Genomic DNA, 24077 nt, shown 5'->3' on the forward strand with positions numbered 1-24077 from the left:
GTACAGACCGACGTTAACAGCAGCCCTGTCTGTGCACACAGAGACCGACTCTGTCGTCCGGTGATCTAACCGCCTTCTGGAAAAGCTTCACAAGTAGGTCGGTACGCAAATGCGCTTTGTGACACAAGTGAAGATACGCATTTCAGATTACGCACATAACCTGCGTACCAGTTATGTGCACCCCTGTACTACAGCAAAAGTATTCTCCGTCGGGACTTCCTGCAACAACACCACGCCGTTATCTTGATTCTGATTGGCCAGAAGACATTATCAAAGATGTTCTATTGAGAAGACGGTCACTACGTGACAAAAGTTTTCAAAACCGTTTCTGGTCTTCGGTATTTCCAGACAAGTGGCTACTGACAGGGGCGGAGCTTCCTACAGGCAATATAGGCAGTTGCCTAGAGCGCCACCCAGAGGGGGGCGCCAAAAATTGCAACAAAACATTATTTATTTATTTTTTTTATTTTTTTTGCTTGGCGCAGTTTTGGCGCCCCCCCTCTATATCTGCAACCATTATTCTTACATAAAAAAAAAATTCTAACATAAGGGAAAATGAGCCAACAATCTAAAACGGTCGGTCGGTCTAAGAGCCTCGGCTTTAGGTGTTCACAGTCAGAACATGCTAGAGCGCTGTGCATTGATGGGTATCGGTCAAGTGTTTATAAAATTGAGCGTTGAGGAAAGAAAGACTAACGTTAGAGAACTATGAAGAGGCAAAAGCCATCTGGGGCGCAGTATAAAAACAGAAGAAAAGAAGAAGAAGAGAAACGTGCCAAGGTGAAAGGTATGCAATTTTGATTGTATTGTCAACATTAGCGAATGGATCATGTAATCCTGCTAGTTAGCCAAGCCAACGTTAGCTAGCCAGCGTTTGTTATTGCCATTCAGTCGAAACTGTCATAAGGCTATTTTCTTTGTGTCATGAAATAGAAATATTAGTAATAATAACAATGTTAGTTTTGGTGTAGCGAGCTAGCCAGTGTGGTGGAATGTTAGTTAGTTGGTAACGTTAGCTAACGTTAAGCTTACCTCAGAAAGCACATTGACTATCCGAGTCAAACATTTGCCAAATTCAACCCTGTCATAATGTGCGCTAACGTTAGCTAACTAGCTCAGTGGTTCTCAACTCCAGTCCTGTTGAATGTTTTCGTTCCAACCCAGAACTAACACACCTGATTCAACTGTTCTAATAAGATAGGAATAGCTCTTGATTAGTTGAATCAGACCTGTCAGGCTGTCCTAATGCTTACTAACTAAATAATAGCTACATTTAACAAATGGAAATTATTCAATGTTGATAATACACATTTTGTTATATCATTTTAGATTCACTTTTAAAATATCTGGGACCATCTGCTGCATCAGTTGACAAGGAACCACCATGCACCTCAGCTGTGCCGGCTTCCTCAGGTGAGTGCAATGTGTCAATAGATGTTCCTGATGATAAATAATTGAATGTGAAATCCAGTCAATATATTTGCTCTTGTGTGTTCTTTCTATATTTATAGACCTAGAACCACATGAAGGAACGTCAGAACAGCAAGCTGCTCATCCTGATGAGATGACCACTGATTCCACCCTGCCACTGACCACTGTGTCTGTTTGTTCTGGTGAGTACAATATGTCAATAGATGTTCCTGATGTGATGATAAATAATTGAATGTAAAAATGACTGTCGTGCCATTTCTAATCCAGCCAATATATTTGCTCTTGTGTGTTCTCTATATATGTATAGGCCCAGAACCACTGCAAGGAACGTCAGAACAGCCTGCTGCATCTCATCCTGATTGCACCACAGATTCCACCCATACACTCTTCTCAGGTGTGTGCCTGATGAATGTAAAGATGTCTAGCTATAAACTTAATTGTCCTCATGCTTTCAAATAATTGCTTTCTGTTTTTATTTACATTTTACACACTGTCCCAACCTTTTTGGAATTGGGGTCGTGTGTGTGTGTGTGTGTGTGTGTGTGTGTGTGTGTGTGTGTGTGTGTGTGTGTGTGTGTGTGTGTGTGTGTGTGTGTGTGTGTGTGTGTGTGTGTGTGTGTGTGTGTGTGTGTGTGTGTGTGTGTGTGTGTGTGTGTGTGTGTGTGTGTGTGTGTGTGTGTGTGTGTGTGTGTGTGTGTGTGTGAAGATATTGTGAATATGAGGTGAGAAAATGTGCTTCACATGCCCTCCAGATGCAGCAAAGACAGACGATCCACTACCAACCGATCCTGCTGACTGCCCTTCACGTCTCACAGACACAATGAGGACAGAGTTTGTTCGGAGAGGACCATATCAGATAACACCTGATTTCATTTTCCCAAGGAGAGATGATGGAAGAAGTTGCCACCACCAGTACTTCAGCAGGACCTTAGTAAATGGAGAAAGGATCAAAAGAAGTTGGGTGACATATTCAAAAAAGAAGAACAGTCTTTTTTGTTTTTGTTGTCAACTTTTATCTCCAAAACAAATTCATTTAACAAATGCAGGACTGTCGGATTGGAAAAATGCAAGTGCTGCTTTGACCAGCCATGAAAATAGTCCGGAACACCTGAACAATTTGGCGTCATGGAAAGAATTGGCAGTTCGATTAAAACAAGGTACAACAATAGACAAACAAGAGCAGGCCCTCCTTGAGGCAGAGAAGAGTCGGTGGAGAGCAGTGCTGACACGACTGGTTGCTATTGTACAGTCTCTGGCAGGGCGAAATATGGCATTGAGAGGAAAGACAGAAATACTCCACTCTCCTTCAAATGGAAACTTTTTGAAAGAGGTTGAGCTTTTGGCGCAGTTTGACCCAGTGATGAAAGACCACATCCACAAGATTAAAAGTCAAACATCCCACCACAGCTACTTGGGCAAAACCATTCAGAATGAGTTGATTGAATGCATCAGTGGAAAGATTATATCAACAATAGTGCAAGAAATAAAGAAATGCAAGTACTTTTCCCTCATTTTAGATTGCAGCCCGGATGTTAGCCACACTGAACAGCTGTCAGTAGTCATCAGAATTGTGACACTGGAAGAAGACCCCCAGATTAAAGAGCACTTCATGGGATTCCTAGTAGCAGAGGAGTCCACTGGTGAAAGTTTGTCCGCCCTGATTTTGAAGAGGCTGGAGGAGTTGCAGATTGCCTTTGATGACTGCAGAGGACAGTCATATGACTACGGCGCAAATATGAGAGGGAAGAACAAGGGAGTACAGGCCAGGCTACTGCAGTTGAACCCAAGAGCTTTGTTTGTGCCTTGTGGGGCACATACACTCAATTTGGTCATTGCTGATGCTGCCAAAAGCTCCAAAGATGCCATATCATTTTTTGGCATTGTGCAGAAGCTATACTGCCTGTTTTCTGCCTCTACACAGAGATGGGCCATCCTCAAGAAACACGTCAACCTTTCACTCAAAATGTGGTCAGAAACCAGATGGGAGAGCAGAGTGAAAGCTGTGGAGCCTCTGCGATATGAAGCCGCAGCTGTGAGAGAGGCACTGCTTGAGGTGAGAAACCAGGCCAAAGACCCAATCATCAGGATTGAAGCCCAGTCTCTGGCAGAAGAAGTGGGGTCATTCCGCTTTTCACTGTGCACAGTGGTCTGGTATGACATGTTAAGTCAAATTCAGCAGGTGAGCAAAGTCCTGCAGTCCCAAACAATGCAAGTGGATGTAGCAGTAAGTCTACTGAAAAAGACTGAAAAAGCTCTCAAATCCTACAGAGCCACAGGCTTTGTGGCTGCATAAACATCAGCCAAGGACATGTGTGAAGACATGAATGTGGATGCAGTCCTTGTGCAAAAGCGGCTGAAGTCAACAAAGAGGCACTTCTCATATGAGTCTCCTGATGAGCCATTGAGGAATGCCTTGCAAAATCTGGAGGTAACGTTCTTTAACGTGGTGGTAGATGCTGCAGTGTCAGCACAAAAGGAGAGGTTTACCACTCTTGAACATGTGCAAGACAAGTTTGGCATTCTGTACAACTTCCCAGACCTGCCACACTAAGAGCTGATGAAGCAAGCAGAGGCACTTGCACACACCTTAAGCCATGGAGGGCAATCTGATTTGGATGGGAAGGAGCTGGCTCAGGAGTTGGAAAATGTACCTGACTTGCCATCAAAGAGCATGACAACTCTTGAGTTGTTGAAATTCATACACACAAAGCAGCTCACCGAAATATATCCCAAATTGTGTATTGCTCTGCGGATCAGTGCAACGCTACCAGTAACAGTAGCTTCAGCCGAGAGGAGTTTTTCCAAATTAAAACTCTTGAAAACATACCTGAGGTCCACCATGGCTCAAGAACGCCTCAGTGGTCTGGCTGTAATCAGTATTAACCATGAGGTTGGTGGTCAGATTTCATATGATGATGTGATTGATGACTTTGCAGCGAGGAAGGCCAGAAGGATTGCACTGTAAATGGAAACCAGTAGGAGCTAATATGTAGGCCAACCTTGTGTGATGATAGGGAGTGGAATGTAAATAGTTCTTGAGACAAAGTGAATTTGTAATTTTTATGTATTTGTTTGTTTATTTAGCATATTATATTTTGATTATTTGACATGTGTAACATATTTTACAATACATAATTTTCTTTTAAAGCAAATGTGCACGTTATTTTATTGTTTGTTATTGTTATTATTATTATTGTTTGTTAGCTAAGTTGTTTGTTTTAATTCTTTAGTGTGCACTTTACATTTCTTCTTAATTTTCTTTGAAAGCAAATTTGCACATTCTTTTATTGTTTGTTATTGATATTATTATTGTTTGTTAGCTAAGTTGTTTATTTGTTTTAATTCTTTAGTGTGCACTTTACATTTATTCTTAGCTCTTGTTCTTGCTTGTAATAAATAAAGCTGCAGTACTTTACTGTATAACTGTTAAGATGTTTTGATATATTTTTTTGGGGGGGCGCCGTGGTGAAGCTCGCCTAGGGCACCAAATGTGCTAGGTCCGCCCCTGGCTACTGAAATCAATCTTACTAACTGCTGTCTGTGTAATTCTCGGCGCGAGTTAGCAGACTTTATTTTGCTTACTTTAACATAATTTTTCATGGCGGGGCTAATCCATTTCTTGGTATGGGTGTAGCCTACCCCAGCCATACCCTGGCGCTGCCACTGGTGGGATGTATGGTGCGGGCCATTCCGCACATGCGTTAAATGCGTTAAATATTTAAATGCATTACATTTTTTAACGCAATTAATTCAAAAGATTAATTACCGCTGTTAACGCGATCATTTTGACAGCATTAATTTAAATGTAAGTATGTAGTGGCGTAGTGTGTTGGTAAATATGTTACTTTGTTACATTTGTTATCACCAAAAATGTGTTCCGTGAAAGTAAAGGAAGTTCATAATTAGATACACATCATGAGGTATATATTTTCGGTACAGTTTACTGTATGTTGAAACCGTTAGAGAGAGTGGCACACTTGTTAGCCTGTTCCATTCTTCTTCGTTTTCCGAAGCCATGGCTTGGAAGTATACTTGCTTAGTTTCTGAAGGAAGTGACTTGGAAGTACACGACTACCAAGCCAGCATCCTCGCGATTGAGAAACGGCCAAAGACACGGGTGACACACAGGGGCGGGGCGCACAGAGACCTGAAACAAGAGGGAGGCCCAATCCCAAACCACGCCCTACACCCTACACCAGGCATGGGCAAACTAAGGCCTGCGGGCCATATACGGCCGTTGGGCTTTTTAATGCGGCCCGCCGAATATTGGTACAAAATTGTCCAAATTATAGTAAAGACCGCATTCATTTTTCCTTTTTCCTGAACTCTAGACACAAATGACCTTTGCTGTAGTCGGCAACCCGGCAAGATCTAAGAACCAAATACGTCACGCTTACATTGGAGGGGGTCAAGATTAATCTGAGCAATAACAGTTCACGCAGTACAGCGAATAAAAGTTGTAACAAGCAGTAGCACTGAGCAAAGTGACTAGAACGCGACCACACACTTATAAAAAAGACATATAAAGTCAGGCAACACTAACCAGCTTAGTGTGATTCTGTTTATTTTGTGTAGAAAACGGTTTATGCCACAATATATTTTACGAGATAGTCTGATTAGCTTCGGTAGCTATGCTAACATCACCTGTAGAATGCCATGAGAAACTTTCATATCAGCGTTGTGATGCCAAACAGCGTCAATTCAAACTGACACACATTCACTGATGGGGGATATTTATCAGCTGCTTGTGTGACAGTCAGACAGTGAAAACTTTACAGCGGCCGCTGCCGTGAGTTAACCACATTAATAAACAATGTACCACGGCACTCTGGAGAAAGGTATAAGGTTGGAGAAGTAGTTCTTTAATTTAATCTTGCTTTGTATGATTAAAAACTACCCGACGCAGTCCTCTATTGATGTTGTTGTGAGCGGTGGTGCGGAGAAAATTAGCAACGTAAAACACTGTGTGGGTCATAAGAAGGCACATAACGGTTACGTCATGACGCAAACGATGACGCAATGATGCAATAATTCACCTTTGAACCTGCATCTGTAACAATGAGTGGACCAAAGAAAAGAAAAGTCGACATTGAGTGTAGAGTGTATAATGAGGAGTGGACAGCTAAATATTTTTTCACCGATCTGCTACTGGCCCGGCCCGTCTGTTAAAAATTTTTAAAACTCATAGTGGCCCCCGAGCCAAAAAGTTTGCCCACCCCTGCCCTACACCTACACCATACCCCTCTGTGACGGAGTGAACTCTGTGAAGTGACACTCGCAGCTCAACGAGGCTCCCTCGTCAGATGGAGGGAGTAAATACAGCAGCAAGTTTTGGGACAAACTCCCCTCTCTCCGGCAGAAACAGGAAATGCCTTAACTGTATGTAACAACGGTTTCAAATCAGCATCTCTTAGACAAAAAATTCAAAATTAATAACTAAAATAAAACTCCAAACATCTTTAATTGTGTTACTTTTGTGTAAAGCTCTTTTAGTTTTAAACCCATGGACGTGGGAAGGGGGGGTGCTGAGGGGGCTGCAGCACCCCCATCTGCGAGGCTCCACTAGCACCCGCACCCCCAAACGCGGCGCACCTACAGTGTAAGCGCGCCACAGTTTCGAAACTAGTTGGGGTACAACGACCCTGTGTCACCCTCTCTTCCACACACACACCTCACGCAGGTGAACAGGATTATAATGAGTGCCGCCCATATCCATGTGACCCAAGCCAACCAATCAATTGTGATCAAATATATCTTATATTAAAACAAAACACTTTACTATACACGTTTCATGGCTCCTACAGGTGCATTTGAAAGATCTTGAACATAAGTGTCCGAACAAGCCAGAATAAATGTAATTCTGCCATTCAAAGTTCTTAAAGGGAAAGTGTGACTGACCATAAAAACTAAGACTTTGTTCCAGAAAAACAGCACACATGCTTTTCTTACTTTTTCAAAGGCAAAGCCAATGGGTGTCTAAAGGCCGAGAAAGGCAGCCAGCGACGGAATAAAAGAAAATAATAATAACAGGAGGAAAATAAATGTAAACATTAACTTTTTTTGATAGTTTCTCATTCACCTGAAAGTCCAAAGTCCCTGCCCATCTGTACGTTTGCCAAATCGTTTAACAGGTAACTGATTCTGTATGAAACCACCGGTCAGTGAGCTCTTGTTATCTTCTCCTCTTTGCTCCCGCTGCTGCAGACCTCTCTTCACTCTCGCTCGCTTCCTTCTTATTGTTCTTCCTGCAAAATGGCTACGGCTGGTAAGGTGAGTATAAAAAGCCAACATTTGGAAAAAGCTCTTGAAACACCTGGCTTACTCAGTGGTGCTTGCTAACCCTACATAGATTTATTCTTGATTCAAACTCACTTTAAAACTTCTGTTTGTCAAATAACTAATTTGATAGATTATGGAGGAGCAGCTGCGCCAGAATCATTGAAGACACTAGCTGTTAGAATGTTATTATCCCTCCTATCGTGTTCAGTTCTCCTCCCTTACTTTGGTGTTCCCAGTGTTATTTAAGTCTGTTTTAAATGCTCTGACAATAACACAAAAAACATTAATAATCACCAAATGTTATTTAACACCCTTTTAAGCTGTAAACAATGTCTCGGACTAATGGTTTACATTAATAACTGCAGTTAATATACAAAGAATAGAAACTGAAAATGTATTCCAAAATGAACATGGTTGTTGATTGTGGGTGTGTACTATCTGATGGAAGAACATCATTTAGGGTTACCCATTCATATGGAAGTCATTTTTGACCGGGAACACCATAGTAGACTAAACCAATCAAAATGAAATGAAAGTGGTGATCAGCTATTTTACATGTCCAAATGCCTACTGTGAAGGATATCATAAGGCCTTTGAATCAATCAAATGTAAAACACAATATTTATGCAATATATATTACCACTTTAACAAGGGCCTATTCCAATGTTTTTTCAGTTTTGTTTAACTCTCACCTACACAGCAAAATCGTAAGTGTTAATTTAACTCTTATAGAGTTAAAATCAACACTTACTTGGTGTTTATATAATCCTCACCAATTGGGAGTTAAAGTTACACTTTGGAAAGTGTTAATATTTTAACTCTTTAATAGTGTTAGTTATCTAACACTGACAGTGTTGTTTTATAACCATTTTTAACACTAAATTGTGTTATTGCTTTACACTGGGAGTGTTGATTTATACAATTTAGAAAGTTGGTCAATTACACAGGAAAGTGTATTTTTAACACTAAATTGTGTTATTCCCCTGCACTGTGAGTGTTAATTTTGAACCTTCCGTGTTTTATATCTGAAATGGTATTATTTTACAATATTAATCTATGCACTGTACACACAAATAATTTTTACTATAAGAAAAACACAATATCTATAGGTTAAATCTATTAGCTCTATTTACATTTAGATACATTTGTTGACTTCCACAAGACTTAAGAATATTTAATAAATCATTACAAACTCTCAATGTTGTCCTTTTTTATTCAACACTGCAAAAATTACAGTATCTGCACTTAACAGGCGTTGTAAACATGTTACAGATAATGTATCTCTCCGCTCTATCCAGCACAGCATAATGCACAAGAAACAACTGACAACTGGTCAGGACATGTGACAAACAGAGAGGACTAGTTTATGTACACAACTATACAGTATATGCACATTTAAAAATAAAACAAAGGCACGACATATTCGCTCTCATCTCCACCATGAGCACTTTGTAAGTCAAAGAGCTTATATATTACAAGGCTTTCTGCTTTGATTACATCTTTTTCATCACTTTCAAATACTTTTGAAAATGTTCACTAAAATTGTCAACCACAAGCTTTTTCACAAGGAAGTAGATAGCACTATCAACTAAAAGGACCTTGTTTATTTTGCAAAAAACAGGCATTCCATCCTCAACCTCAATGCAAATGACTAGTCCTGTCCTGTACTCTGTCCCACTGATTGTAACCCAATTAGTAGAGAAGATGTATTTTGGGACAGCAGCATGCAGAGCTTGAGAAAACCTCTCACTATCCTCATCCAAATGAAATGGTTTCAGTGGTCCATATGCAATATGGTTTAAAGGTGATGTATCCCAATGATATCCTATGGACATTTGATGTTTTTTGGCAAGTGATTTGGTGATGTTTTTGAAGTTTTTGTGTTTTGCTTCAAATCTCATGCTCCACATATGTATCAGGGGTCCTATTTTGCTAATACAAGCTGGATAGTGATGTTTGGAATTAGGTTTCTATGTGGATACAGCTGTTTGAACAAGTCATGATGTTCCATTATCAGATGTTTCTGAATGGAATTGAGGATAGTCAAAAGCATAAATTCTAGAGAGCAGATCAGATTTTGACAAAAGATTTTCTGACAGAAACTTGAAAAGTAACTTAATCTCGAACTGAGCAACCCCTTCGAGAATGTCATGCATTATGTCCAAAGAATAATTGTGACTAACATGAAAGAACTGTAGGTTGTTGAGAGTTACATACATATACAGTACTCGTTAATTTAATATCGTGCCCTGTAGGTCATCAGATGCAAGGCAGCAGTGGCCTGGGAGTCCAACAAGCCTTTGGTGATAGAGGATATAGAGGTCGCCCCACCCCAGGACAACGAGGTCCGCATCAAGGTGAGAAGCGTCCACTATCAGAAAAAACACATGAACTCATGGTGTGTAATTACTTCTCTTCTCTGCAGCAGCCTCACTTTATCTAGTACTGCGAAGAAGAAGCGTGTTTTTAACATAGACTTTAAAAAGTAGTAGCCATAATGTCACCCACTGGTTTTGGACTACTTTTTGAAGCCTTGAGTTTTCTGTGAGCATAAGTGGGGAAGGACACGTATTATAAGCAAAACCAACACTAAATTACCAGCTAAAGCGAGCTATTTAGCTAAGTTTATAAGGTGCATCCGTGATTAAAGTCATTGAAATTGTGATGGTAATTGGACCAGCCAAAAACATGCCTAAAAACTACATGTAGTAACTAGCAGAAATTCACAGCAGTGTCTTTATGGTTCTTTACTACACCAATGCTGTGGTAGGGCTTGTTCAACACAATAATGCCATACCCCTAAGCATAGCCTGCTTTTATAACCCCAACCATAACCCTGAATGGATCCACAGTTTGCAAAATGTTGTTTTGAAAAGACTTGAAACTAATATTTGAGACCAAAAACTAATTTGGCATATTTCTTCAGATTGTGGCCACTGCAGTGTGCCATTCGGACCTTTACCAACTTTTTGAGAATAAGCATAAGGACGGCTTCCCAACAGTCCTCGGGCACGAGGCAGCTGGCATCGTAGAGAGTGTTGGGCCTGGAGTCACTGAATATCGACCAGGTCAGTTACTGAATAGTGCTTTATTTGCAAGGTGAGGTTAAAGGGTTGATATATCTAATGTTTAATGTTTGTGTGTAAATCAGCTTGCCTGGCACAAAGTTCAGAAACACTGTGAATAATTTGTCTATGACTTTTTGTAAAAGTGAAAGCATTCCTAGTGACCAAACCCTCTAAAGCTAATGATTAACATTTTATGTCTCTGCTTTTTATTTAATCAGTAGGCTACATTAACAGAACATCTAAACCAGGGGTCGGCAACCTTTTTGATATGAAGTGCCATTTAAAAAGAAAAATGTTATCAGCGTGCCAACGATCGAGAATTATCAACGGGGGGGGGGGGCGGGGGGGGGTTGAGGAGCTTGACGCTCGGGGAAGCAGTGTGTGGACCTGTCAGCGCAACTTACATGATGCCGAATTTAACAAACACATTTAAATAATTGGTTTAAACGGCATAATAAGGACGATCGTCCGTTCTGTGATTCTCCAGAGCACACATGTTATGATATTAGGGTCATGCAGAGTTAGATGAGATCGCTGTCCCTTTAAGAGAGAGAGAGAGAGGGGTGTGGCTTGTGCATGTGTGTTTGTGGATGGTAGAGTGACAGTGAGGGAACGTGTGTATGTTTCTGGAAGTGAAACGAGGAAGCAGAAAAACAGAGGTCTGTGATGTATTTTGTGAAACAGAAGAACAGCTAAATAAATGCAACGTCCTCCCAAGAAGAGCTCGCCTCTCTCCAGTCATTTAAGCTAAAGTGAGTTATTGAACCTGAAGCTTGTTGCTTCTGCCCTCCTCGACTACGGTCTGGGAGCCGACAGGAAAGTTCAACACACAGATGGCCAGTCCGCCCCTTTGTAGCATATTATTTCGATGAGAGATGAGCAGATCGCCACTGGGCTTTCAACTAAATACACAGCCACGCAAAAACTGCGGGATTTGTACAGCTCCTTATGGGTACTGCAATTAGTGAAGTGCATTCCTGCGTGGCGAAACGGTCAGCACTGCACCACGGAGGAAAGCGGCAGAAAGTCACCTGGAGTTAAAGAGAGCGGGGCTGCGTTGCGTGCATGGCTTCCTTCTGCAGGTAACGGGGAGACGCGCTCTGGCGGGGTTCTCGTTCAGGATCCGAAAATACAATTTAAATATTTTGTACACTTATTCCACTTATTCCTAGTGTGCCACTGGTTACGGTGCCGCGTGCCAGTGCCAGGGGTTGCCGACCCCTGATCTAAACAAATGATTCTTGGGGTATTGGTGGATAAGGGACGTCAACTGAGGCCTATTGGTGCCAACACATATGTTTACCCTACTATAAAGTGTATGTGACTATCACACTGTTTTTTCTTTTCAGGAGACCATGTCATACCCCTGTTCATCAGTCAATGTAGAGAATGTCGCTTCTGTAAGAGTCCAAAGACCAACCAGTGTGATAAAGGATGGTGAGCTCCCTTAACACTCATCTTCTGCCACAAACATCTTCCCTTTGAACTTCTTATTTCATTCCGAGTGTGTTCATGCATTATGGACTGAGTTTTTTCTTTCATTTATTATTTATTGGTAATGATGAAAGTGTTGTCATTTTATCAGTTTAAAGTCTCCATTGGTGTAACTTAAGGGTCTGTTTGTAGAGATCACATTTTAGACCGTTTCACCTTTGTTAGTTTATTGCCGGTATTCAGTGAACCCTGTAATAACATAATAGCAGCAGTCAAAACATTCTTCAGGTTCTTTTACAAAACATTTTATATTTTGTTCAGGGCCAATGCTGGGCGTCTCAATGCGATGGCACCGCTAGAATCCAGGTTGACCTGTAAGGGGAAGAAGGTGCTGCAGTTTTTGGGGACCAGTACTTTCTCTGAGTACACTGTGGTTAACCAGGTGGCTGTGGTTAAGATCGATCCTGCTGCCCCTCTGGACAAAGTCTGTCTCATTGGCTGTGGAATCTGCACAGGATATGGAGCAGCTGTTAATACTGCTAAGGTATGCTATGGGCATGTATTTACCCATTGGCTAATGTCGGCAGCTCAGCGCTGCGCTTACATGATGTTTACTGCAGAAAACAAGTCATCAGGGCGGTGTAACGCCCCACAGTTTAACAATGGTCGCTCTGTCAGTATTTTCATAGTGGCGAAAAGCTGGTAAAACAACTTCTGTGTCAATCACGTGATGCCATTGGGTCCGGGAGTGGCTCAGTCAGTAGGGGATTGGACTGTGAGCCGTAGGGTCGCTGGTTCAAGTCCCCGACCAGACCTAAAAATGGAGTGTGGACTGCTACTTGGAGAGGTCCCAGTTCACCTCCTGCCCTGCCGTAGTGCCCTTGAGCAAGGCACTGGACAACCCCTCACTCCCATTGTTCCCCGGGCGCTGTGCAATAGCTGCCCACTGCTCCTAGTACTAGACTCCTGGTACTAGGATGGGTTAAATGCAGAGGACACATTTCACTGTGTGTGCTGTGTGCTCTGAATGTGTGACCATTAAAGAGGGTTTCATCCCTCCAAATATTATTATATTATATAATACTTTTTCCTAATTCCCCACTTCCCAGAACAAACACTTAAATAGCCCTGGTTCTTTAAGTTGTGAAATGCGTATTTACATTCATTTGACCGGTGTCAAGATTGGCTCTGTGATGGAGCAGATTGGAGGCAGGGCTTAATCTAATCCAAAATGTCATTTGTTCTTCCTTGGCACATGCTAAAGCCTTCCAATTTCATTGAAAACAGGCCAGTAATTTTCCGTTGTCATGCTGACAGACATCCTTGGCTTATCTTGGAAATGTTTCAATGAGATAAAGTACTTTTATTTTGATATATCACTGTGCAGAGCTTTAAGACTTCTACCTAAACAACCGTTTAGAGCAAAGACTTTATTATTTTAGGTGGAACCAGGCTCCACATGTGCTGTGTTCGGCCTGGGAGCCGTGGGGTTGGCTGCAGTCATGGGCTGCAAGGCTGCAGGAGCCATGAGGATCATTGCTGTTGACATCAATCCAGAGAAGGCTGAGAAGGCCAAGGTGTTCGGGGCGTCCGACTTCGTGAACCCCAAGGATCACAGTAAACCCATCAGCCAAGTTCTGTCTGAGATGACTGAAGGGGGAGTGGACTTCTCCCTGGAATGTGTCGGGAATGTGGGAGTCATGGTGAGACGATAGCTCATTACATTAAAGTTTCTTTCAGAAAAACAAGTTTGACCTTATATTTTTCCCGATCTAGCGCAGTGCCTTGGAGTCTTGTGTGAAAGGTTGGGGTGTCAGTGTGATTGTTGGCTTGAATGATATGGAGGACATTTCTGCCCGACCCCTTATGCTCATTGCTGGACGCACATGGAAGGGCTCTGCATTTGGAGGTGAGACAAATATCACATAACTACTGGTTCATTAATCTTTGCAAACTAAATATCTGTTCTGAAATTACCAAGCTATGTGTATCATAGATGCAACCTTCTTATTTTAGATTGTGTGTGCATTTTGTGGCACAGGCTTTAAGGGTAAGGATGGCGTGGCAAATATGGTTGAAGCCTACATGGACAAGAAGTTGAAGGTGGATGAGTTCATCACCCACAACATGACTTTGGATCAGGTCAATGATGCCATTGAACTGATGAAGCATGGCAAATGGTAGGTTTACACTCCAATACCTCCTCCACCATTTGTAACCCAAAAACCACACAGGAAACCTCATGTGTTTCTCTTTTGCTCCACAGCATCCGGACGGTCCTCAACGTCTCTCCAAAATAAGACCACTTTGTTGCTTTTAATGACCCCCAAAGTAATAAAGAAACCCACCGTTTTACTTTTCAAAATCTCTGCATAATACTCTTACAAATAATATAATACACCTCATAGATGTTAGCCTGACCTTGAACACTCAGTAATATTCAGGTGAATACAAGAAGATTGTGTAAATCATGAAGTGTTAATTAATAAAAACAATGTTCTAAACAGATGGAGTCTGTGGTTTGTGAAAACGTTTGTGTTCTACCCTCTATTACATTGTGAGTGTAATAGAGTGTTGTTGTCAGAGTAATTACATTTTTTCATCATACATACACTTACCCCGTGTCCTCCTTTGAGGAAAAAGCTGAATCCAAATAGGAGAAATATACGTAAAAAAATTAACTCATTCAGTTGTACGTCCGTCAGTTTTGCATTCATCTCACGGAATGTTGTTGAGTATCTGTCTGCATAAAGTGAGACCTTAAATCAGGGGTCGGCAACCCGCGGCCCTCGGGCCGCATGCGGCCCTTTAAGCCCTCTGCTCTGGCTCCCTTGAGTTTAGACAAAAATAAGAAGGAAATAAAATAAAAGTATTTGTAGGACTATTTATATTTTGTTGCATGGTTGAAAATGTTTCGTATCTTGTATTTTGAGGTGATACTGTGACACATAAATAAAAAACAAAACGGTTTTAATTAGGTCAACTAAAATATGCGTCACATCCTGCTACGGTCCCGCGCGAGCGCCTTTTCTTGGAGGCGAATAACCTGACCCCCGGCTCGATGAGCGAACTATGGATAAATCAAAGAAAAGTACCGGAGGAACACAGGATTTAATTCTGTGCGGACAGAGTTATATGCTTTCACAGCAAACGATGCTGGTTTACCGGTATGTTTGATATGTGGAGAGAAGTTGTCAAAGGTGCTGCAGACTTTTCGTGTCGAGGAACAACACGGAGAGGAAAACAGCTGACGATCTTCAGTCATAATTCAATGGGGAATGTCATTTATTTCAGAAAACAGTTTTTGTTATATTCCATGGAATGCTCTTAACGTCCCGATAGCAATGAATATATTAAATGCTTTGACAATAAATACATAAACAAATTAATCTGTGGAAGCCGTAGCGCTGTAAAAAGCACGACCAATCATTTTAGCCGGCCGGGCTAAAATGATTGGATGGCCTACCTGCCTGTCAGCCTTCCATCTGTGCACAAACTTATCTCGTGCCCTCATTGGTCATGTGCGCGTTCGTGTGTGTTGGAGGAGGGACTGTAAGAAAGTCTGAAGGAAGAGGCATATTTGTTCCGGTTGTGTATTTTCAAATTCTAGCGCACTCGAGCTGGTTTCTCCATTCTTACCTACCCTACCTTTAACTCTTTTTAGGGTGCAGCAATATGTTTTATATATTTCAAAGTGGGCCCATTTAAAAAAAAAAATGTCCTTCAAATGTGCAGATGACTCCTCAAGTGCTGTGTTTAATTTATTTTAAAGTAGGCCTGTGTATTATTTCTAATTCTCCTTATAGGAGTTCTTTGTTTCTTATTAGAGGTTAACAGTTTTATATAATGTAATAAATAGCCTAATAAATGCAAAAAAAAATTGTTTTTGTCTGATATAACAATAAATACAACTTTATTAGCTATCAAGCTATGAAATAGGTTTTGCGGCTCCAGACAAAAAAATGTTTTGGAAAAAGGAGGAAAAATGGCTCTTTTGTTCAAAAAGGTTGCAGACCCCTGCCTTAAATGTATACTGTACAGCCAATTAAATCTTCCAAAAAGCAGTGTTAATGATTATTTCTTCGACATCCTATACTATGACTTTTTTTAATGATTTTTTCTAAATAGTATTATAAATCTGTCTTCTTCATACTAGACTTTGATTTGTTGTTTTTATTTTTAACATACTGAATTTGTTTGGCTCAGTCTTCTCTGTATTTGCTTGTGATGTCCTTTGTGAGAGGTAATCCAAGGCCCAGTCTCTAATGGCGAGTTCACAATGGATGCGATGCAAAGACTGCCGATCGATCAGGCTAGGCTAACATGTAGCTGCTCCGTCCACACTCACTTAAGTCCTGAATGAAGCAATGACTGTATTCGCCATGCCGTAGACCATGGGTCGGCAACAGGCGGCCCGCCAGCAATAATATTTGGCCCGTAATTTTGAGAATAACATTTTAAAAAAAGAAATTGAGATTGTCCGACAGTCGCACATATAGGCTATAATGTCCGAATAGAGAATCTACCTACACCTGAAGAATGCTTTTGTACTTATATCGATGTTGAGAATGAATGACACACAGCACAGGCACAATCAGGCAGCGGGGTGCACTGACGCTGATAGTCGATCAATAGGTGGGCAGCGTGTGGTGCTGAAATAGCCAACATTCGGTGTGTGGTTTGAAAAAAATAACACCAGCTCACTAAATAATTCGAATGCAATAACAAAAAAATGAACAAAGTTCAGTCAAAACATTGACAACAAAATTGGAGAAGCCGCTTGATCATGGAGGGCGAGGAGTGGTGGTTTATATGCTCCTGAAACGACAGAGCAAACACGCTACATTAGGGATAATAATTACAATGAGCCATTCATTCAAAATATAAAAAATATAATTAGGCTATTAAATACAATTACGACAGGCTTGGTACTCACTTAATGTGAAAACTGACATCTCCCATCGGTCGCCATCTTTTGGATATCTGGTGATATGGACGTCACTTTAATCCGCAGGCAGTTCTCAAGGTTTTTATGCGTCAATCAATTAGTCTCGTGCGTCTTTATCGCATTCATTGAAGAAAAGGATGACTCCCATGTATAGGTGGAAGGGAACATTGTGAGCACATACAATTTGAGTCTCTTGATCGTGCTATACTCCTCTGAGCTTCCCACCCAAAAAGAAATTGAAAATCAATTAGCTCCATTTCTAATGCAGCCTCGTCTAAGGAGGGGATCATTTGTTTCGCCTGGGAAGTGAAGTCTCCACTTGGTCGGACTGTGAAAGGATCGCGTACAAAGGCAATGATGTCTTTTGGGATGGAGTAGTCCTCAAACATTGACGTGAAGTTGGCCCGTAGCTGCTTGATGAAGTCCACCATCAGCTCTGTCTCTTGTCCCGGTGCCTGTGATTTTAGTGTACTGAAATGGAGGAGCCTGCCAGTGGATATGTCTGACTCGAACAACTCCAGCTTCCTCGTGAAGGGTTCAAGCTTTTCAACCATGTCCACTATGGTTTTGCCTCTCCCCTGTAGCTGCAGGTTAAGCTGGTTTAGGTGGCCAAATATATATGCAAAACATGCTACATTGGATATGAAATAGGGAGGTTTTGGCGCAGTGGTTAGAGCGCTGATCATCAGATCAAGGGGCGTAGGTGAACTCCAGTTCGAAACCCAACTTGGCCGCCACTGCGTCAGGTCGTTGTGTCAGGCCGTTGTGTCCTTGGGCAAGACACTTTACCCGCATTCGCTCCTGTGGGTAATATCCACGGTATTGACATTTACATGTCTAATATGTGTAATACGTAATTGTAAAGCGCTTTGAGCACCTGTAAAAGCGCTCTAATTAAAAAAAGGAAACCATTATTATTATTATTATTAACTTTTCGTCTCCCAGAAGGGCAAGGTGGTCCTAATATGTGTAATACGTAATTGTAAAGCGCTTTGAGCACCTGTAAAAGCGCTCTAATTAAAAAAAGGAAACCATTATTATTATTATTATTATTAACTTTTCGTCTCCCAGAAGGGCAAGGTGGTCAGCTGCTGCCCTAATCTTGCTCAATCTAAGAAACGCCTTGACCTCTAAAACTATTTAGTATCCTATCCATGTGAACATGATTTAAGTCGGGGGGGACCTAACCTCCTCTAGGGGGTCCGGGGGCATGCTCCCCCAGGAAGATGTTTTTAAATGTTGAAGTTAAAAGCATCAATCTGGTGCACTTTGAGAGCAAAATTAAGTGATCTATCGATACCTCTCTCAACACCCATATGAAACAGAACAGTAAGCAGATTTTCTTTTTCTTCATCGATATTTTACATTTCGCTCCCCTTTCAAACTGTATTCTTGTTTATTAATAACAACTTTGTTTTACTGTCATATAGTATTTTATACCTGTTTACTTAATTCTCCTATTTTTGTATAACTATAACGATCATATAAAGATGTACAACCTCACTGGTTGTAGAAAAAGCTTCTTATATTCGTTAGGATAGCTAGCTAACCAGATGCTAATAACAACAAAGTTATTGACTGTATGATCAGTATGACAGATGAACAGATCGCCACTGGGATTACAACTAAGGCACAGCCACGCAAAAACTGCGATATGTGTACGGCTCCTTATGGGTACTGCAATTTGTGAAGTGCCGGAATTGCGTTCTAGTGCTCTCCGTCAGAACTACACCCCTGTCAGACGAGACATATACCACGTGATGACACGTTAGGCTTGTGTTGTGTTCAAGTACCCTGACCTTGGCCAGGAAAAACAGGCACTCGCTTGTTTAATTATTTTGTACGACGGAGTATTACGCCACACTTAGAAAAAAAAAACTGAGAGATTTCGAGAAGAAAGTCATAGTTACGAGAATAAAGTCGTAACATTACGAGAATAAAGTCATAATTATGGGAATAAAGTGGTAATGTTAAGAGAATAAAGTAATAATTACGAGATAAAAGTTTCATAAGTGACTTGAGAAGCGGACTTGGAGGAGATTGTCTCCTTTCTGAAGGAGGAAATGGCTGGTTCTGGTCGACTACATTACATTACATTGCATTTAGCTGACACTTTTATCCAAAGCGACTGACAGTGCATTCGACCAACAAGATACAAACTTGAAGAAAACAGAATCATATAAGTACATCAGGTTTCATAGAGCCAACACATTTCAAGTGCTACTCAACTGGCTTTAGATAAGCCAGTCCTTTATTAGTATATAAGTGAGTTTTCAGTCTGCGCCGGAAGATGTGTAAGCTTTCTGCTGTCCTGATTTCAATGGGGAGCTCATTCCGATTCCACTACAAGGCTAGCGTTCGACTCCTTCTGGATCCAAAGCCTTGATTACAAGTCTCATCGTTTCTTGTGAAACAAATCTCCTTTGAACAGCTCGTAGATGTAACCAACGATAGCCTTGTAGACGGCCAGAACCAGCCATTTCCTCCTGCAGAAAGGAGACAATCTCCTCCAAGTCCGTTTGGTTCTTTCTTCGAAATAATAGACATAGTTTCTTGCACAACCTTTTCAAAGTTCTAATACTTATGATAATCTGTTGTCTCCTTCTCAAGTCACTTATGAAACTACGACTTTAATCTCGTAATTATGACTTTATTCTCGTAACATTACGACTTTAGTCTCGTAACTATGACTTTATTCTCGTAACTATGACTTAATTCTCGAAATCTCTCTGTTTTTTTATTATAAGTGTGGCCCTAAAACTCTGTCATAATTTTGCGATCTAGATTCTTAAATTTTTTGCGTGTGTTTATAAATTGCCTCGAGGGCCTTACCAAATGGTCTCGCGGGCCATATACGGCCCAGGGACCGGAGGTTCCCCACCCCTGCTCTAGTGGTTCAAAAGAGGTGTCAATCATCAAAATCGATGAGGGGGGCCAGAGATAAGGCAAATCTACCCAAATGACCCCAGAAGTGTTTGTTTTTTTGCTAAATCTCGCTTAAAAGTTCAAATGTCACTTGTTTTGCATCAATCTTGATACAGGGTACTTATTTTATGTTGTAGCTTGGATTCCTAAAGCTTTTAGTCTACTATCCCATCATTCAAGGGTGGTTTTCACTATAAGTAATAGTTTTTTTGGACGGACACTATAATTTAAAAATGTGTTATACTATGTTCAATCTGAATTTGCTTTAAAATAAAAAAAGATCTATATTGATTCTGACTTTTCTACTTCCAACTCACAGGTTTATCATTGCTTTGAGAAAAAAGATTATTAATCCACCCCTTTTTGAAGGGAATATATAGTCATTTGTTCTGGGAATGTCATTTTCGATCATCTTGTACTCTTTTACATTGTGTTGAGTGTGACAAAAGTGTTCTTGTAAGTTAAACTGGTTCCATTTGTATTTCCATACATGAAAAACTGAAACCAAATGGGAGAAAGGTACTTTTTATATTATTTTATTGTATCAAATGTCCCTCAGTTTTTTATTCATTTGAACAAATATTGTTAAGTATCTGTCTACATAAAGGGAGACCTCATTTCAGAACAGCTATTTCAATCTTGCACAAAGCAGTAACATCCATTCACTCTAGATCAGTGGTTCTCAAACTTTTTTCAATAATGTATCCCCTTTGAAAAACAAAATTCAGCCAAGTACCCCCGATCAGCGCAAAAACAATTTGTTAAGGAAAAAATGCCTATATAAAGAGGTACAGTACAGTGCTGCACCATCAGTGTCTGATTTATTAAAACAACAATATTGTAACTGAGAAACACTTATATGCTACATTTCAAATGTTTACAATCCATCAATAAATTCATGGCAAACCAATTTCAACATCATGCAATAACACTAAGACAACATTAGTTGCATTGAACTGATCTTTTTAATAAGTTGTAGTGAGAAACATGTGCTTGTGCTTCACTGAGGATCTTTGTCATTCTGACAGGGAGTCTAACTGCAGTTATTACACTTCGTGTTTTGAAATATGTTTAACTCTTTAATATAAAACCCACACTGCTTAAACTTTGTTACTTTTCCTAAAATTGGTATATTTATTTATTTTGGGGCGTCGGGAATGAAGAGAAACAAATATATGAGCATTTTATGAGCATGGGATTTTGACCCCTCATATAAACCAACACACTCTCACTCCCTAAACGTCCAGGAGCGACGCTTGGTCCGGGTGACCGTGGCATGCAGTTGGGACGCGCCGAGGCTCCTTCAGCTTCATAAACGGACGCAAAGAGCTTTCAACTGATTGCAATGTATTCCCATCTGCTGCGGTATTTGACGCTCATGGAAGCACCGCACCCGTTTATGTCGGCAGCTCTTAAAGGCAATGTGAGCGTCCATTCCCATTGGATAACGGAGAATTGTACACCCGGAAGTAAGTATTCTCCTTAGTGTCGATTGATTTGACACTGATATCTCCACTACTCATCAACTAAAAACCACCAGATTACCTTTGTTAATTAAACGACATTGATAGGTTTAAATTGTGTGCAATGCTTTTGTGTTTTTCCCCTTCAATTCTGAGAAACAACTTGTTTTCTCTGAAATGTGGAGCGCCAAAGAGACTACACTACCCACAATCCCCAGCTATTGTTGTGACACGCCTATCCGCTTTAACAAACCTCGTGATAAGTCAACAAGCTTGCCTGCAGACTCAGGCCCTTTGCTGTAGCTGTGGTCGGTGGACTGATTTACAGCTAAGCTCCCTTTCTCTTTTGTCCACTCAAATAAACTTGGCCCTTTGTCTTTTTCATGTGGAAAATGGCAGCTGCATATTCTGCATTTCTCATCTGGCTCCCTGTCTGCTCGTCTACGATGAGAAAATGATATAATTAATTAGTATTAATCATTTAAACCTGCCAAATAGTCCCCATAGTTTAAACAGTCTACACTCTTCTATTTATCTTGTGAAGCACTTTTAACATTCAGCTTGTGAGTGTTTTGTTTGTATTTATTTCCAGGTAGAAGAGGACCAAGGGCGAGGAAGTAAGACAGAGCTCTTAATGTGTGACATATATGTAGTGATAAATGGCTTCACCTGACCACTGTTCCTAAATAAAACAAGTTTTCTGCATCATCAGTCATTTTTTCCAAATAATTACCAATATTTCACAAATTCTTCATGTAAACTTAAGAGCACAGCTGTATGTTGAGTATGTCAACTTTGCTTGGTTCATCTTACTGGGGGGCAGCGACATGGATGTCGCTGCAGTCCACAATCATTGTGCAGTTGAAGGCAGAATGAATGAAGGCAGAATGAATGTATTATTGACTCAGAATGAAGCACAACTTAATGTCATACAATACATTGACTTTATTTGTAATTGTGTAAAAAAATATTAGCATTGATTAGCAAGCAGGACCTGCAGGAACAGAGAATGGTGATGGATGGAGCTGAGAAGAGGGAATAATAAAGAAAACAGATCAACTTTATTATCGGATATTAAAAATTCAATTTTCAAAACAAGTTGCCGCTCCTGCAGTTTTCAAGTGTGTAAAGATGATTTCACATGACTGCAAAATATCACACTCAATACATGTGTGTCTATGTGTGGTGCAGCTCTGGGGGGTGCAGCTCTGGGGGGTGCATTGTGCCTTTGATGTATATAAATAATATACCATAAGCAAATACGTACAGTGGAAATCAGGTTGCCAGAGCAAGTCAGTCCAATGTGCATGTTCCTCAAGGTCTCAGCAGAGTTACAGGTGAGGTAAAGGAAATAAAAGAGAAAAAGATCAGTAACAACACCTTAAAGTAACAACACTTGAAACACTTTGGATAATTATTTCTTTGAATAATTTTCTCTCAGTAATCACTCAACTACAGTCTTACCAACAAACAGATTGACTCACCCTCACTATCATCACAATGAAACATGTCCAGAAGAATGTCACGCAAAGCTGCCTGCCTGCCTTCCTTCGACTCTCCCTGAACTGCCTGATCTTTTTAATGTTCTTTTTAATGTTCAATGTTAACCATTTGTGCAGATAGCATTAAGTAGAAAAGATTGCCGATGCCTACATTAGCATCGGCTCCCGCCTCCTTAGCACCCGGTGGAGGGGGCATTGGGCTACTCTTCAAATGTTTCACGAAATACTTGCCATCATGACTACTCTTACTGTTTAACATTTTAGTTTACTTCATATTGAGGCTAATAAAAATGACAAGGCTAAGTAATGTAATGTAATGCTAACTAACGTGCTCGCTACTAGCTAGGTAGCTAACTTGATGATTCCATGCACAACATGTATATTACCTGATATGTTTGATCCAGCGACTCCTGGTCCTTTCATCAGACGGGAAGCGATAGAACGAGCAAGAGGTATGATTACTGTTGTGATTACAACCTGGTACAAAGCACACAGGCATCTTGTAAAAGTTAATTTATTTGAGAAATCTCTTATAGGCTATTTATTGGAGGGAATTAATCAGTTATGACATCTTCTTCTTCTTTGCTTTAATTGCGAGTCGCAACCACTTGGAGCATTATCGCCTATGACATCACTTACGCGACCCATAATGGGATCTGGGATTTTTAGTCTTTCTAGTTGTGTATTTTTCATAGTCTTATATTTCAACAGTTTTACGACAAACTGTGACTTCTTTGACATGGAAATTATTTTTTTAAGATTGACAAACATCATAGGCTATGTGTAATTCGTGGCACAATTCAAATGGGATCAAAAGATAATCTTTCTCTCCCCACTGACTTCAATGTATAATTTTTCCAAATTAAGGTCCCATGGAGGCTCCCGGAAGGGGAGGGACTTCGCCTCTCTATTGAGAAGACGATCACTACGTGACAAAAGTTTTCAAAACCGTTTCTAGCCTTCGGTATTCTTATTTTAGTGTGAGAATTGTTTGGGCAGCGTGAAAGCGTGAGATTGAGAGTGAAAG

At 40.6% G+C, this 24077-nt stretch overlaps 2 protein-coding genes across 4 annotated transcripts; both read left to right on the top strand.

Annotated features, from left to right (window-relative positions):
* Positions 1-466: 466 nt before the first annotated feature.
* On the top strand, positions 467-4543 carry LOC307046244 (zinc finger MYM-type protein 1-like). 3 transcript variants are annotated; one of them, XM_079692551.1, is made up of 5 exons: positions 467-787; positions 1330-1413; positions 1512-1613; positions 1739-1825; positions 2184-4541. In XM_079692551.1, exons 1-5 carry the CDS (start codon positions 709-711, stop codon positions 3722-3724), a joined length of 1893 nt encoding a protein of 630 aa, XP_079548677.1. In that variant the 5' UTR covers positions 467-708; the 3' UTR covers positions 3725-4541. The 3 variants fall into 3 exon arrangements, with proteins under 3 accessions (XP_079548677.1, XP_079548678.1, XP_079548679.1); XM_079692552.1 differs by having other exon boundaries at positions 2190-4541; XM_079692553.1 differs by lacking the exons at positions 467-787; positions 1330-1413 and having other exon boundaries at positions 1461-1613; positions 2138-4543.
* A 3015-nt stretch (positions 4544-7558) lies between these two features.
* Positions 7559-14718, top strand: LOC307046246 (alcohol dehydrogenase 1-like). The gene is made up of 9 exons (XM_079692556.1): positions 7559-7701; positions 9966-10067; positions 10637-10778; positions 12128-12215; positions 12534-12756; positions 13655-13915; positions 13989-14121; positions 14254-14392; positions 14479-14718. The coding sequence occupies exons 1-9, from the start codon at positions 7684-7686 to the stop codon at positions 14510-14512; spliced, it is 1140 nt and encodes a 379-aa protein (XP_079548682.1). The 5' UTR covers positions 7559-7683; the 3' UTR covers positions 14513-14718.
* The last annotated feature ends 9359 nt before the right edge of the window (positions 14719-24077 follow it).

Source organism: Notothenia rossii (genome assembly GCF_949606895.1).
Source record: "Notothenia rossii genome assembly, chromosome: 7".
NCBI classification, from domain to species: Eukaryota; Metazoa; Chordata; class Actinopteri; order Perciformes; family Nototheniidae; genus Notothenia; species Notothenia rossii.